The following is a 15769-nucleotide window of genomic DNA, read 5'->3' as shown; positions in this document are numbered from 1 at the left end:
GCTCAGGCTGCCAGGGACGGGCCCACACCACCCCTCCCCTTGCTTCTCCTGGGGGCTCTGCACCTTCACTCACCACATTTTGCCCCTCTGTTAGGTCATCCGCTTCAGTCCTCAGCTTCCTGCTGGTCCGTACAAACTGCAGGTTACAGGCCACCTTGGGGAATAACTCCTCTTTTCACATGAGCACTTTCCAGCTTCTGCCCTGCTGCAGAGAATGTCACACACAACAAATAACTAGTCACAGATCCTCCAGGTTGGACATTCCAGGCCAGGATCGCCCCCAAGTCTTTGTGCTGTCAGGGTTGTGATTGCCCTAGGTGTTTGGTTTCTCAAATAAAGAACTTTGCAGGACACATGAAGTAGAAATGAAGGCACCAACCTACCAGGGTCTATTCCTTAGGGTGGGAGTGGGCCAGTGGGAAGGGCCCATGGCCCCGAAGAAGCCGGGTTATAGAATTATTATGTGGGGCTGGAGGTTTAGCTCAGCAGCGCAAGCGTCTGCCTGGCAATTGCAAAGTCCTGAGTTTGATTCCTGGTACCAAAAACAAAAACAAAACAAAACAAAGAATTTCTATGTGATTTCTACAGGAAAGTAGTAGCTCCTGAATGAGCATGAGGTGGTGTCATAGTTTGGTTGGGAAACAAACATTTGCAGGGCTGGGGACAAAAGTACAATTGGAGGTGCACGTCCCTTAAGTCTACATGAAAGTTACATACCAAGCCAATGAGCTGCTAAGTAAAATATACTGATGCTTTTGCCTTGGTAAGTCTTTTCATAACTGCTCAATAGCCCACCACAGTTACCCCTGGTCAGTGACCCTCTACTATCGTCCACTCATGAAGATGAAGTAAAAACATTCTGACCAAACTAGGAGTGGTGTATAACCTGAAAACAGAATACAACCTCATGGAAATTACTTTACTAAAAAAATCTAAAACAAACCTTAAATGGGATAGTAAAATACTGAAAATCTTAGCCCTTGGGTAGAAGCCTAAAAAGATTTAACTGCTATTGCTAGTGGTACTAAGGCAAAAAGAGAAACTTCAAATTATTAATATTGAAAAAGAAAGTCCCTATTAGTGTAGATTCTACAATATTGAATATAAATAAGATAATTTAGGGAAAATGGAAACATTCCTTGAAACACGCGTTACCACCTTTGCCTCAAGAAGTCATGCCTAGAATTTCTCCTAAAGTTTATGAGAATTGATTGTATTATGTGTGATGAAATGAACAGCTACTTTGAAGAAAAAGAGACATTATGGTATCCATTGCTGATTTCCTAACATCATGCTGTGAAATCCAGTAATGCTGTTATTCTTTGTTCAGAGTGGTTTTAGTTTGTTTTGTATTGTTTAATTTCAACATACATGAAGGTATGGACAACTAATTTGAAGAGAACAAGAGACATTGTGGTAGCCATTGTTTATTTTCCTTTTGTCTGGTTTGGAAGGCCTGTAATGCCTTCATTACTCTGTTCTGATCAGTTTTATACTATTTTGTTCTGTATGAATTCATTGTGTGTGAAGAGACAGACAACTATTTAGAAGTAAACAAAAGATATTATGGTAGCCACTGTAGATTTCCTCTTGTCTTGCTTTGAATCTGTGTCTCTTACAGTGTTTTCTTATGATCTGCTTTGTTCTGTTTCATTTTACCTTTTTAAAAATAAAATAAAAATAAGCCCCCCCTCCAAAAAAAGAAGTAAAGAGTAGCCCTGCATTTACACAGAAACTGAAATAGCTTCCTGTGAAGAAAACTCCAGGTCCAAATGTTTTCACTAGGGAGCTCTAACAATTACAGAAATCATGCCAATTTGACACAAATTGTTTTGGTAAAGGAAAAAACAAGATACTTTTCAACTCATCTTAGAGGTCACTTTAGTCTGATCCACAAACCAGAGAAAGATATAAGAAAACTACAAACAATTTTTCAAATTCGTACCTCCAAATTTTCAACCAAATATGTACTGTCTACAGTTTACTCTAATAATGTATAAAAAATGCTACACCATAACCGGGTTAAATTAATCCCCAAACTGCAATATCAATGTAATATTCCAAAAGAAATCAGTAGAATTTATCATATTAACAAATTAAGAGAGAAAAAAACATGATTATTTAAGAGATGCTGAAAAGTATTTGGTCAAATCCAGCACCCATTTTGGTTAAACTATCCCATCAAGCTAGAAATACAGTACAAGGGAACATACTTAGGAGATATCTTTGAAAAACTTAAAGCTAGCATTGTACTTAATGGTAAAATACTGAATACTTTTTCCCTGATGTCAAAAACAAGATAAGAATTTCCACTCCTGCTACTTTTATCTAGCAATGTATGTAGGATTCTAATCACTGCAGTAAGGTAAGGAGCAAAAATTCATCCAGACTGGAAAGGAAGAAGAAAAAACAATAATTATGTCCCAATAATGTAATTTACTTGGGAAAAAATCTAATAAATCTGAAACATGCTATTAGAAATAATGTACTTAGCAAGTTTTCAGGAAACAATGTCAATGTATAAAAATGGGTTAGAAGTTCATTGAAATCTTAAAAATACATTTACTATAACATCAATACATATAGAACACAGATAAGTATGACAAAAAGCTATTAAAAGACATGTATACCATGAAAACATTACTGAGAGAAATTAAAGAGCATTTTAAAAATGGGCAGTTGTTCATCTTTTTATGGCTGAAGGACTAACATTGTCAAGATATGAACCACCACCAAACTGACCTACAGATTTAATATGTGATCCCCATTAAAATCCCAGCAGACTTTAGAGTCAAGACTCACAAGCTAATCCTACAATTTATATGGAAATACAAAAGCCCCACAAAACAACCTGTAAGAAGGATAAATTTCAAGGATTAACACTATGAATATCAAGACATATTATGAAGCTACAGGAAACAAAAGTAGATATAAAGATAGACAATTAGAGTAATAGAACTATACAAAAGCCCAGAAATGAAATCAAGAGATGGATACGTGTTTGATTGATTTTTGAGAGAGATTAGAAAACAATTCAATGAAGAAAGAACTGCCTTCTCAACAAATACCCCTAAAACAAGTAAGTATCCACATGCACACAAACACACAGAAAACCACTGTTGCATGTCTCATGCCATATTAGAAAGTTAACATATAATTATTTAAATTTAAAGATGATAGCTGGAACTATAAAAGTTATAGAAGCTAATGTAGGAGACAATCATTGTGATGCAGAATTAATCATTTCTTATGACACCAAAAACAAAAAAAAAAGAAAAAAATTATGTAAGCAAAATTTAAAATTTCTACCCTTCAAAGGATAGATTCAGGGAATATGAAAACAAGCTATATATTGGGGGGAAATATTTTCAAAGCTCAAAATTAATTTAAAAAATCTAAGATACCAATAAATTTTAAAACAATAACAAACTGAACAACCTAGTAAAGGAATGTGTGATTTTAACCAATGCTTTACAAGAGAAGATCTATAGATTGCAGGTTTTTGTTTTGTTTTGTTTTTTGGTACCAGGAATTGAACTCAGGACTTTCCATTTGTGAGTCAGGCATTTATGTGACTGAGATAAATCCCCAGCCCAGCCCAACATATGCACTAAAATAAACATGTGATGAGATGCCATCTGTATTAGTAATGATGTATTTTGTATTAGAAATACAAAAATCAGGGATATGGAAATCACTCTACACCCACTAGAATGGCTAAAATTTAAGACTGATCACAGCAACTATTAGAGAGACTGTGGAGGAACAGGAATTGTCATACACTGCTGGTGAGACTGTAAAATGCATGACTGTAACAATGAGTCTGGTGGTTCCTCAAAATAGCAAGCAGTTTTCATACAATCCAGGCATGCCACACCAAAATATCAGCCCATATAAACACTATACCAGGGTAGGGATTTAGCTCAGAGCAGAAGTGCCTGCCCGGCAAGTGTAAGGTAGTCAGTTTGATCCCTTGTATCAAAAATAAAGTAAAATGTAAAGTAAAATGTTTAAAAATGCTACACCTTAAATATTCACTCACAGATTTACCAACAGAAAAGTGGATAAACACATTATGGTTCATCCCTGGGGCAAAATACTACTCTACCATAAAAAACAAATGGTGGGGGATATAGCTCAGTGGCATAAGTGGCTCCCTGGTAAGTACAAGGTCCTGAGTTTGATTCCTGGCACCAAAAAAGAAATGATCTATGGATACTGCAATTACATGGATGAATCTCAAAATTATTAGCATCAGTGAAAGAAACCAGACTATATATGGTGCAGGATCTGCACTCTATTCACATAAAACTCTAGAACATTCAAACCCATCTATGGTGACAAAAAACAGATCAGTGTTTGGGGAGAGATGAGAAGGAAGAAACATGAAGACATTAGGGTAGGTGATTAATACATTCACTATCTGTACTGTAATAATAGTTTTGCAGGTATCAAACTGTACACTGTATATCTATCTTTAGTTTATTGTATGCCAATTTTACTCAAGGTAGCAAGCAAAGAATGAGGGGGCCCAGGGTCCTGCCTACCACCACCCACAGCCTTGTCTGGTGCTCTCCGCTGGAGATTTGTTTCTAACCAGTACAGCACCTCCAACTTAAGGGAACTTGGTGCTGTAGTTATATAACGTTAGGGACCAGGGATACAGCTCAGTGGCACAGGACCTGCCTGGTGAGCTCAAAGTCATGAGTTTGATCCCCCATAACAAAAAACAAACTAACAAACAAAATTACATTAGCTGGTAGCTTTTGTCTATCAGCTGGCTTTCTTAGTGCTGTAGATGGTGTGCAGGACCTCACGCATGCTACACACTATCTATTGCTGAATGATATCCTGTGCTCCCCCACCCCACTTGCTGGCTTTGATGATGCCACTTGCTATACTGGGGAGACCCATTGCCGAGGGTAGAAGACAATCTCACACTCACAGCCTGCAAGGACAGAATCCTGCCAACCAGCACTGGAGCTTGAAGCAGATCATACTCCAGGCCCAGCTGACAGGGTGCTTGCAATCTTATGGAAATCCTGTCGCTGTTAACCCCACTAAACTGTCTGGTCCTGACCCAAAGCAACTATGTGCTGTTTTGGCCACTAGGCCCATAGTCATTCATTTCAGTAATGCTGTAAATAACAAATGCAATGAATAAGAGCAAGCAAACCAAGCTCCTATAGTGATTAGCCCATATAGCCACCAGAGGGCCCAAAATTAATGGCTGATAATGGTAATGCTTGCACATGGGGTAACTGGAGCCCTGCCTTACTGGATATAAAAATTTATGCTTCTCTTTTGGAAAACTGTAAGAAGTGACAATTCTAAGTATAAGCCTAGCAAAAACATATACAAATATGGATTAATAGTGCTCAAAGAAGTTAGTAAAAGGGTCAAACTGGAAACAAGTCAAGTTCCAATTGCCAGTAAAATGGATTGTATTATTTTTGTTCAGTGAAATGCTACACAGAAATAAGAATAAGCTACTAATATGAGCGACATCTTGGGTGAACCTCACAAACATAAGTGAATGAAAGAAGCAAAACATAAAATACTCAAGTTATTTTATTTAGAAGGGTGGAAATCAGGTCCAACTATGGTCATAGACCCAGGAATTGAAATCAGCTAGTTACCTAGTGGGATCAGGTGTGGGAGGAAGTAGAAAGTGGACTTGGTGATTTTTTATTTCTTGAGTTGGGATGGGTTCTATCACGTACATGTGTGTTTGGTAAAAATTTAACTGTAAATGTCTACTTTTGTGTATGCTATACTTCACAAAAATTTGACCAAAAAACTAATTTATATTAAGTGGAGAAAATATAAGTACACTGATATACTTTCCAGTTGCATGGGGGTTTCAGAGTTTGTGAAGCGCTCGCTACGTGTGCTGTCTCAGTTCACTGAGACAGTCGTGAGCCAGAGTTCACATAGCTTACAACAGTGAGGATGGATTCCTGTGGTTCTGGAAAGCAAAAGGCCAAGATCCAGGTGCCCCCCATTCTAGCCAGGTGAGGACAGGCTCCCTGGCTTCTGGGCGGAGCCTCCTGCTTGCTGGGTCTTCACATCTTAAAAGAGATGAATGGTTGCTTGATTGGGCCCCATCCCATTGATGAGGATTCTGCCCTCATGACCCAATCACCTCAAGGGCTCCACCTCTAATACCATGTCACCGGGGCTAGGATTTTGACATACAGATTTAAAAATAGGTAAGTAAGCTGGGCATGGTGGTGCACATCTATAATCCCAGCAGTCTGGGAGGCTGAGGCAGGAGGATAGCAAGTTCAAGCCCAGCCTGGATAACTTAGCAAACTAAGCAAGACCCTGTCAGAAAGGAGAAGGAGAGGGAAAAAAGGAAAAAGGAAGAAATGGAGAAAGGAAAGAGGAAGGAAGGAAGGAAGAGAAAGACAGAAAGACGGAGGAGAGAAGGAGGGAAAAGAAGAAAGCCTGGGGACATAGCTCAGTGCAGAGGGTCTGGGTTCAATCCAAAGCACCTCAGTCAAAGGTAAATACTGCCTGCAAATGAGAGAACAGGTTTGTGGGTGGGACGGGACCAGGCACACAGCAAGATAGCCTTGCTAATCCAAGATATACGGATGTTTTGAAAGTCAGCAAGTAGAACTGAATCAGCTGTATGAAGTCTGCCTTCACGACTCATCATCAAGCCATCTTACAACAGATAATCCTCAGCTGTTCGGAGAAAGCAGCCCCAAAGGCTTGGGGACGCCCTGTCAGCACATTCCAATCAGCTGTGGGGCAGAGGGGACATGTGGACCCAGCTGGAAGGATCCTCTCCAGTCCGAGGAGCCCCGATGCTGGCTCCTGGCTGCCTTCCCTCCTATCGAGATTCCTCTAGATGTGGGTGCACTTGGAAATCAAACTGGGCTCAGCTTGGAGGATAAGGACAAGGACAAAACCCAGAAGACCCAAGGAAAGTCCCCACAGCAGACACTCCAGGAGCGGTGACCCTGGCCGGGCTGGTTGGAGGGGAGCTGCTGGTCTCCAGAAGACAGAGAGGTGGGACCTGGAGGCCCACAGAGAATGGAGCACCACCGAAAAGATGATGTCTCAGGCAGTCTCAGCTGCATGCCTGGCTGCAGGAGGTGCTGAGAGTGGAGCCCAGAAACATGCCCGGGACAACTCCGCCCAGAGTATGCAGGAGCATGCAGCCCTTTGTGGTGGGTGATCGTTCTGTGTAGCCCCCCAACACTTGTGTGTGAATTTGAGAATAAGCTCTCCCCACTGAGTGGAGCTGTACATGGTGTGAGGCCCAGTGGTGACTTGTGGGGCACAGAGTCTGGAGCAGAAGAGGCCCGAGATGTTGGAGGAAGTCGCAGCAACACAGCCCGCAGGTTCCTGCAGAGGCTTTGGATTAGTTTTTAAACATGCTTCCAATGATTTGTTGACTCTGACAGACAGAAATGGGACAGGAATATGCACAAATTTGTCCTGGGGTCCAGAGCATCAGTTGCACAGTTGACACTAGGACAGGAGTTTGGCTGTGTGGGTGTGGCAGGGGTTTGGGGCCCTTGGTGACAGACATCACTGGGCAAACTGTGGGCTGTCCCTGCAGAGTGTAATGCAATCACAAGTGAGCACATGAATAAAACCACAGGCTCAGATCAAGAGGGACACTTCCCTGAGGCGCTGCCTGTAGACTTTCATTCCAGTTTTCATAAAACACCATCCTATTTGCTGAGGAGCCCGAGTTGACATTGCTTTGCTTATCTCACCTGAGCCGGCCCCTCTGTCCATGTGCCTTTTCTTTTTGCTTTGGTGCAGGGCTGGGGATGGAACCCTGGAGTCTTGCAGAGTCATGTCACCAGCTTTTCATATTTTGTGTCAAAATCTCCCGCATGTCCCAGGATGAGCTCAAATTTCCATATACAACACATTTCCACCCCAAATTCCCAGAGTGCTGGGATTCCAGCACATGCTTGGCTCTGTGACATATCTTTTTAAAAAAGCCTACGTGTTTATAGTTTTTAGATCCTCCATCCTGCAGCAAAATTCCCCCCAGAAATCCTGCAGGTAAGAGGGAGGAGCAGTGAGCTCCTGGGGAACAGAGAAATGTGTAGGAAGCAAAAACGGCTGCAGGTGGGGACTGGTAGTGCTTCCAGCCTGCAGGTCTGAGGTCCAGGCAAGGCCATCTGGGAGCTCCCCACTGCTGCCTGGTTGCATCACAGATGCGGTGCCCTCCCACCAAGCTCCCTTCCTGCAGTCCTAATGTGTCTAGAAGGAACATTAGTTCCTTTGTTCTACATTTTGTTTCACTTTCTCCAAAACTGTAAGGATGGGAGGCCCTGAGTGAGGACAGATGGCAGCTGCCTTGCTGTTCCGCCCAGAGCCACAGCTTCACAAGCTGGTCAGGCTTACATTTTTATAACTGCAGCAAAAACTACAGGGAGCTTTATTGAGGAGCAAGGCCTCCTGTGATTTTGGAGGAAGTTCCAGAAATGGCCACAAGGTGGGAGCAGAGGAACAATTTTTTTCCCCCTTTTGGGACAGGGTTTTGCTCTAATTCAGGAAGGCCTGGAGCTCATTGCAGTCCTCCTGCCTCAGCTTCCCAAGTGGTGGGATTTCAGGTGCATGCCATCTCCGTGGCTAAAAGTGCTGTATTCATAAAAGAGCCTTAAATCTCAAATCTTAAAGAGGGTTTAAATGTAGATGATGTGGACAGTAGAAAAATGTGTCTACATCCCAAGTTCCGTCCACTAGCCTGTATCTCCACAAATGAGAGTGGTCTTTCATGAGTGGGGGCAGCTCTTGCTATGGGTCCTCTATATGTTATATAAAGACCTTAATGCCTGTTTTGAATATTTACTGACAAGTCCACACCCCGGTATGCATCCATCTCCCTTAAGGGCCATGAAGGGGTGGGGAGATTTTCAAGTACCAAGGACTAGGATTTGGGCTGTGGGAGACAGCAGGATGGATGGTAGCAGAATGGTGAGGTGCGGAGAACTTTCCAGGCAGGGAGACTGTGCTCCTGTCCCCTGCAGGGATGCGGGGCGGCCAGGTGCTCTCCAGCCTATCTAATGCTTTAGGTGAAGGTTTTTGATGGAACCAGACAGGGCTACAGGGGTGCACTGGGTGTGGTACTAGTGAGGGGGTCTTCAGGCACCTGATCAGCATGGCTGAGCTGCAAGCCAGGACACAGGCCCACTCAGTGTGCAGAGGAGAGGGAAACTGAGGAAGAGCTGGGGTGGCCCAGGGGCTGAAGAACACCTGGGCCAGGTGCAGGGCATTGTCACCCTCCAATGGGCATGGGGTGGCTGTGGGGTCCCAGAGAGGGGAATTCCACTCTGGCCTGGAGCCTCCATCCTGCCCTCGATAGTCCCTGCCCAGGCCAGGCTCCCTGTTGACCACAGCCACCTGCATATCTCCAGTGTGGTCCTTAAACCCTAGGCCAGGGCCCTCAGCACCCTCTCTGAAGGGGGGCTGCTTTATACTTCCAGTCAGTGTGTACCGTAGTGGCCCCACGGTAGCTTTGTGAAGCTCATCACCAAAATAGCCACCACCCGCTGGGACCTGGGTAACAAATGCCCTTGAAATATCTCACTCCAACAAGTGTCAGGACCCATCCCAGACTTGAGGATTTCCAGAGGCTGAGGGAGGAGCCCCTCCTGCACTTCGAAGCCAAAGCCTTAAATATTCCAACTTCTAAACCTACTAAGGACAAATGTTGTGTCTATAAATTCTGGTTTAAAAAGAAATGTAGCTGGACAGTTTGGGGGGAAAAACGAAGATGGTGACTCAGTCTTCCTGCTGTGTGAGTCCACTGCGGGTGGAGGGGTCACCTGTAGCTTTCAGGGCAGCATCTTCTCATTGCCCCCAGCCCAGCTGCTTTTCTTGTGAGACTTCCTTCTCAGCCCTGCTGTGCTGCTAGAATTCATGGGGAGATTTAGAAACCCTCCCCCAAGTCAAGTGTGGTGGGATAATGCCTATAATCCCAGCGCTCTGGGAGGCTGAGGCAGGAGGATGGAAGGATTGAGGCCAGGCTGGGCAACTGATCAAGTTAGGAGAAACCATCTCAAAGATAATTAAGTAATTAATTAATTAAAATGATGGTGATACAGCTTGACCCTCCCAGGTGACCGAAGTCTTAGCCAGCCTTAGGAATCTGCCCATGAGCCAGGCTCTTCCAGCCCTGGCTGGCTCCACGGGGCCTTTCTGTTGCTGAAGTTTTCCGTTAGCCAGGAGACATGTGCACTGCAGGTGGGGGTACTCGCTTCCCGGTCCCAGTGATCAAGCACCTCTGCCATGTCCAGTGCTTCAGCACTATAGTTACCAGATGTGACTGAAAAAAATAGAGTTTAAATAAAAGTACTGTTTTGTGAGGGTCTCTAGTTGTGCTGTCCTGCCTGCCTTGATATCCTGAATTGATTCAACCTATTTCCTTTTCAGGATCATTTTGACTTTAGGGAAGAGCCAGAGGTCACACTGAGCCAGGGCGGGCGAATCAGGCAGAGGAGGACACAGTGTGTTTTTACAAACCCACCTTTCTGTGCGAAGTCCCTCAGCAATGTCGTTGACTGTACCTTTGACTACACCTTGGAGAGAGGCTCACTGAAGAACACTTCCAGAATGGCTTTAGAAAATGGCAAGGACAACAGGGTGAAGCAAGTCAAAGCAAAGGCAAGTATTTAGAGGGGATCAGTGGCAATTTATCTTTTACAATTAATTTTAAGTGTGGACATCCACTGCAGCCTCCCATCACCAGTAAGATTCCCACTCAGCTTCCCAAGATTTCCCATGACTTTCTGCTTCACAATTGCTTAGAGTTTGGGTTTCTTTTATTGTCAGTCACGAGCTCTTGCAGGCACAAAGGACAAGATCATAAAGAGGTACAGGCCTCATGCAAAGCCCCGGGGAAAGCTGTAGTGGGGCTTGTCTGGGTCCTTGGGGCTGCTGTGAGGAGGGGTGCCAGGCTTAGTGCCTCAGTAGCTGTTCACCGCTGGGTCCTTACAACCTGTGGTTTGGGTCCAGCCTTTCAAAGCAAAGCTCAGGGTCACTGTTCTATGCCATTAGTTCTGAAAGCCAAACTGCCCTTTGGGAGCCACCTTGGGTATTTCTGCTGTTTTAGTCATCACAGTATTGGAGGCAAAGTGGGTGTGCCTCTGGGGAAGACCCGTCCCCAGCCCTACCCCTACAAGGACCCAGGAATGTCCAAAGGACGCTCACATAAATAAAGGCCTCGCCTGAAGGTTGACTCCACTTTGCAGTTAATATATTCTTTAAAATGTACAGTAAAATTTCCAGCAATTGTAAAATGAGAGAATTCCATGTTGCTGTTTGAAGCTTTGAACAGTCCTTACGTATCTGGGAAAAGTAATGTCATTCCAAAGCCCCTCATGGTGTCTGAGTCCCCCTTTCTTGTCTGAATGTGTCCTATTTGTTGCTGAATTCTGCTCATCAGAGCCAACAATCTTGTTTTGTCCCTGTTAGGGCTTGATGCTTAGTTTTGCAAGCTAGGTGACTAGGTAGAATACACCACCAAGAATTTTATCTTATTCAAAACATTTGTTATTTTAAAAGGAGCCTCTGGGACTCACATTTTGAATGTTGCAGGGTTGAAATGTCCTTTTACAAGTCAGTGCCAGGTAAGTCTCTGGAAGCCCAGCCCCAAGGAATCCCTTTTAGGAGGCACTTGGGAGCCATCCACCTGTCGCACCCTAGCAGGTGCAGGAAGCTACTGGGAGAGGACTGCGGGCTGGGGTGGGTTTGGGTTAGAGGGTGTGGCGAGAGCTTCCTGGACACCTGGCCAGTGCTTTTTCCTGAATAATGCCATCTGGCTACTTCTGCAGAATCGCACTTTGAATGGTTGGTTGAAGCTGTTTTTTGTTTTGTTTTTCCTTCCTCCTCTAAAAAGTGTTCTAACTGCTCTCAAAGGTCTTTGCATTTACACAGCATTGGAGACGGGAGGAGATCAGCTAGGATAATAGGGTGGGGAGTCTGGGAAGAGGACTGGTGTCACTGCTGAATTTGGAGGTGGCCAAAGGTGCCCTCAATGCCTTGCCCATAGTGTTCAGCCCAGGCCCGAGGATGCAGCTTCACAGGTAACTTCTCTCTTCTGGAACCGCAGGTCCCAGGGCCGTGGCTTTTCTCCAAGATTCTGCAGCTGTCTATCTATGTTGGGAGGAGGAGCTGTCTATCAATGTTCTCATTTCAGTGGTACTAAAATAGAAGCGGCCTTGTTAATGTTGTAGCACTACAGGAAGTCCTGTAGTGTACCTGAGGGCCAAATGCCCCGCTCCCCAGGAAACGCTGGAGAAGACTTCTGCTCAAGCCTGCAGCCACGTGTTAGGGTTTTGACTCCCTGCTGACCAGGTTTCCTCAAATGAGGAGGTAAAACCAAAATACTTTAAACAAGAAACTCACTACTCACAGAACTGTCCCTCACCTGGAGGCCAGGTGTCCCGACTGAATGAGCTCTGGGAATTCTGTGGTCAAGCTGAAAAAGGGAGCCAAATTTTGTGAATAGCTCAGAGAGTTCTCAGCTTGTCTCTAAACAGGAGCAAACAAACTGGTATGAACTAGCTAGCTATGACAGACTGTGTGACACCAAATTATTCTATTAGTTATGTAAGATACAATGTTTGCTAAAATTTATTATAGTAAAGGACACATTGCCATTAATCTCCCTCAGAAGAGTCCCCTTTGCTTTAAATCCTTTTTTCTGGTTGTTCACGCGACTTTCTGAAACAGCTCTGGAAGTCCTCTTTCGTGAGTGTCTACTGGGTGTAAGCAGTTAGCTCTGCTGCTGAGTGCCGGGCAGTGATGGGTGAGTCCATAAAACCGTTCTCTGCACCTCATCCACTGGACTCACCGTGGTCTGGTACCCTGTGGCTTCTGGCTCTTTCCCAAGGTAACAATGACCATGAAAGTATACATTTTAAATTGGTTCAGGAAAGTGACACAGCCACAACAGCACTGAAAAATTAAAGACACTCACAAAAAAAGACTTTGAGAACTGTGGTTAAAAAGTGGCAAGAGTGATGCGGTGTCTTTCCAAGCAAGGGGGAGCACTCTGCCTGTGCTGCATAGTGAGTGCAAGCCAGCCTACATAGCAAGATCCTATCTCAAAAAAATTGAAAATCTGCCATATGTTTTGGTCACTCTTCATCTATTTTATATGTAAATATAGTTGTTAAGATTATGGGACCTGATTGAAATGTTGGACCCTTTTATATTTAATTTCCTATAGCTACCTAAAACACATGACTACGATTAGTATAATGAATAGAGACATCAGGACATATTTCCGGCAAAGGCATGTCACCTAGTTAATTAGGAAGCGTGGGAATATACGAGTGGGAGCTGACGTGCATGAGTATTTGTTCATACATCAAACACCCAAGTTAAATATTCTGGAAGTGAAAAATAACAACAAGCAGATTCCTGAGACTGTGCCCAGAGTGAATTCATAATCTTGGTATTTTTCACCAACTTTTCCTCCTATTCTTCTTAAACAAAAACATATGGTGTAATGTTAGTATTTCCCGCCAGACCAACAATATATTTTAAACTTGAGAGCTGAAAAGAAATAGCAGTGGTAAGAAAGACATTTTATTTCCACTTTATTTGTGCCAGATAAGAAGTGAGAGAGAAAGCAGCAAGGGTTGCTTGGAGAGGTGAGGGCGACTCTGAGCATTCTGCCTTGTTTTCGGTCAGCCAGAGCCCGAGCGGCCACAGGAAAGAGTCAGCAGTTCACGTCCGAGGTGCCACACTTGCGATGAATTTATTAGGCTCTCTCGGTCACCCCAGCACTTTCAGAAAAGCAGGACCATCTGAGTGGATGTGTTACATGATCATTATAATGCCCTGAAGCTGGAACACTTACTCTAGTAATAGTTACATGTTGTTCTCTGACCAGGAACTGTAGTGACAAGGTACAAAAAATAATAAGCATGCAGCCCTTTATTTGGTTTTGCAAAGTCTCTGCTTATAGTTCTGTATATTACATGACTGTGTTATACAAATACATTTATTTACAAAAACACTCCAACTGTGCAAACTTGTTGCTTTTTAAAAATGTGCAGATAGTCTCATTTCTACCCATCCCCATATATATTTTTAAAGCATGCATAAAAATTAACTTTGGTGTGGGAAAACTACTCTATGTGTGGTCACATACAGTATTTTGATGTCTATTTATATTTATATATTTACAAAAGTTGATCAGTTTACAGAACCGTACAGAAGTGTACATTTTAAAATCCACAATATAATAGTGTGGGTGACCAGGTCTCAGAAAACAAAGGAAGGGACTAGTCTAAGACTCTCAATATGTTAAAAATAAAATTTTAAAAAAAATTTAAAAGGAAGAAAAAAGAGCAAAGAAAATTAGCTTGCTTGGGCTAACAAATTACTATACATACTTTTCATGGCAGTGCAATAGTTGTGATAAATTCTTCCTACATACACCTCCCTGCTGGCTCACGGAGAAGTTCATTGGCTTATCATCTAGCACACTACTTTCAAATGTACAATGCTATAGTATCAAAATGTTTTGGCAAAAAAGATCTTGAAAGGAACCATGGAGTTTTGACAAAAATAGAAATCTGTAATAAAGCTAAATAACACTAAAATAAAAGGAAATACTATAGTATCTGTTTTACAATTTATATAGTCACACTTGTGTATTTCTCTGTTCACTTCTAATCTCCATAATGAAAAATAGCTTCATACAAAACGTACTAAAATTCTGGAATCATACATGTTTTACATGCTTCATACAATTGTGTCTCTCGCACTTCTCTGCTCTCACCATCCTCTCTGTTGGTAGCACATGCTTACTTCATTTGATAGATACTGAGTCTAGACAGTGAACACTATGCAGTTACAACAGGAACAAAGTAAAAACGAAACGAAACAAGCCTTACTGAGATCTAGCCATCCAGTACTTAGCACATACTTTGCATTAAGCCTCAACGGTACAGTAATATTTTTACATTCTCTGGTGAAAACAGTTGCAGACTGCGGGGAAAAAAAGGATTAAAAGAAGTGTGATTCCAGCTTGTGCCTACTAGGAGGGCCGTTAGGAGGTTTCCTTGGCCGGGGCCGGGGCCGCGGCGGCGGCTCTGCTCGCGCTTCCGTTGTGCGCCTTGTGGCCGGCGAGGGCGGGCGTGTGCGCAGTCCTGGGGCGGGCGCCCTGGGCCGGGGCGGGGGGCGAGGCGGGCGAGGGCGGGGACGGGCAGGCGGGGGTCTGCGCCGAGAAGAGGGGGTGGCTCTTCCCGGGGTGGGCGGCACTCTGAAACTTTAAGGAGCCGTTAGAGACGGAAGGGATGAGGGAGGCGGAGGGGTGCGCGGGCCGGCCTGTTTGTGGGCTGAGCGGGTTAGCAGCCACCGACGGCTTGGCAGCGGGCGGGGCGGGCGGGTTGGAGGCGTCCCCGCCGGCGGAGGGCAGGGAGCCGCCTTTGCCGGAGCTGGGGGAGAGGGCGGGGATCTTAGAGGCGGGGAGGGACGGGGAAGCAGGCTTACAGTCCCCACCAGCTTTCTTAGCACTTCCATTAGCCTGCGAACAGAGACGGCGGAGACAGTCGTCAGAAAGCTGGTCACCGGGCGCCCTCAGGGCCTGGCCACACAGCCCTCTGCGCATCACTCTGCAAAATCACAAGGACACCGTCAAGGCCTGCGCTACCTCTGTGCTTTCCTGGACCTGCTGGGAAACCTCCCTCCCAAGCACAGGCAGAAAGGAGGAATGCACGGCCCTCCCTGCAGCTACCACGCCCAGTGCCAGCGGCCACGCGTGGGGATGAAGGGG

The 15769-nt window shown here is 44.3% G+C and overlaps 2 protein-coding genes across 29 annotated transcripts in view; one reads left to right on the top strand and one right to left on the bottom strand.

Moving 5' to 3' along the window:
- Positions 1 to 11570, top strand: part of LOC134473605 (MHC class II regulatory factor RFX1-like) — a 55776-nt gene extending 44206 nt beyond the window's left edge. The window contains exon 2 of the mRNA XM_063238555.1: positions 10411 to 11570. Coding sequence (XP_063094625.1) covers positions 10411 to 10653 — 243 coding nt within the window. The 3' untranslated portion in view covers positions 10654 to 11570. The remainder of the gene's footprint in view (positions 1 to 10410) is intronic.
- Positions 11571 to 13566: 1996 nt separating this feature from the next.
- Kiaa1217 (KIAA1217 ortholog) overlaps positions 13567 to 15769 on the bottom strand; it is a 728606-nt gene continuing 726403 nt past the window's right edge. For 27 of the 28 annotated variants that reach the window (XM_063238539.1, XM_063238524.1, XM_063238527.1 and 24 more), the window contains one exon: positions 13567 to 15520. In XM_063238539.1, coding sequence (XP_063094609.1) covers positions 15044 to 15520 — 477 coding nt within the window. In that variant the 3' untranslated portion in view covers positions 13567 to 15043. Of the gene's footprint in view, positions 15609 to 15769 lie in introns of all 28 variants that reach the window. The other variant, XM_063238543.1, reaches the window with a different exon arrangement.

Source organism: Cavia porcellus, unplaced genomic scaffold (genome assembly GCF_034190915.1).
Source record: "Cavia porcellus strain 051 isolate PalLab524CR breed Dunkin Hartley unplaced genomic scaffold, mCavPor4.1 scaffold_27, whole genome shotgun sequence".
NCBI classification, from domain to species: Eukaryota; Metazoa; Chordata; class Mammalia; order Rodentia; family Caviidae; genus Cavia; species Cavia porcellus.
This window is presented reverse-complemented; position numbering and strand designations above follow the sequence as displayed.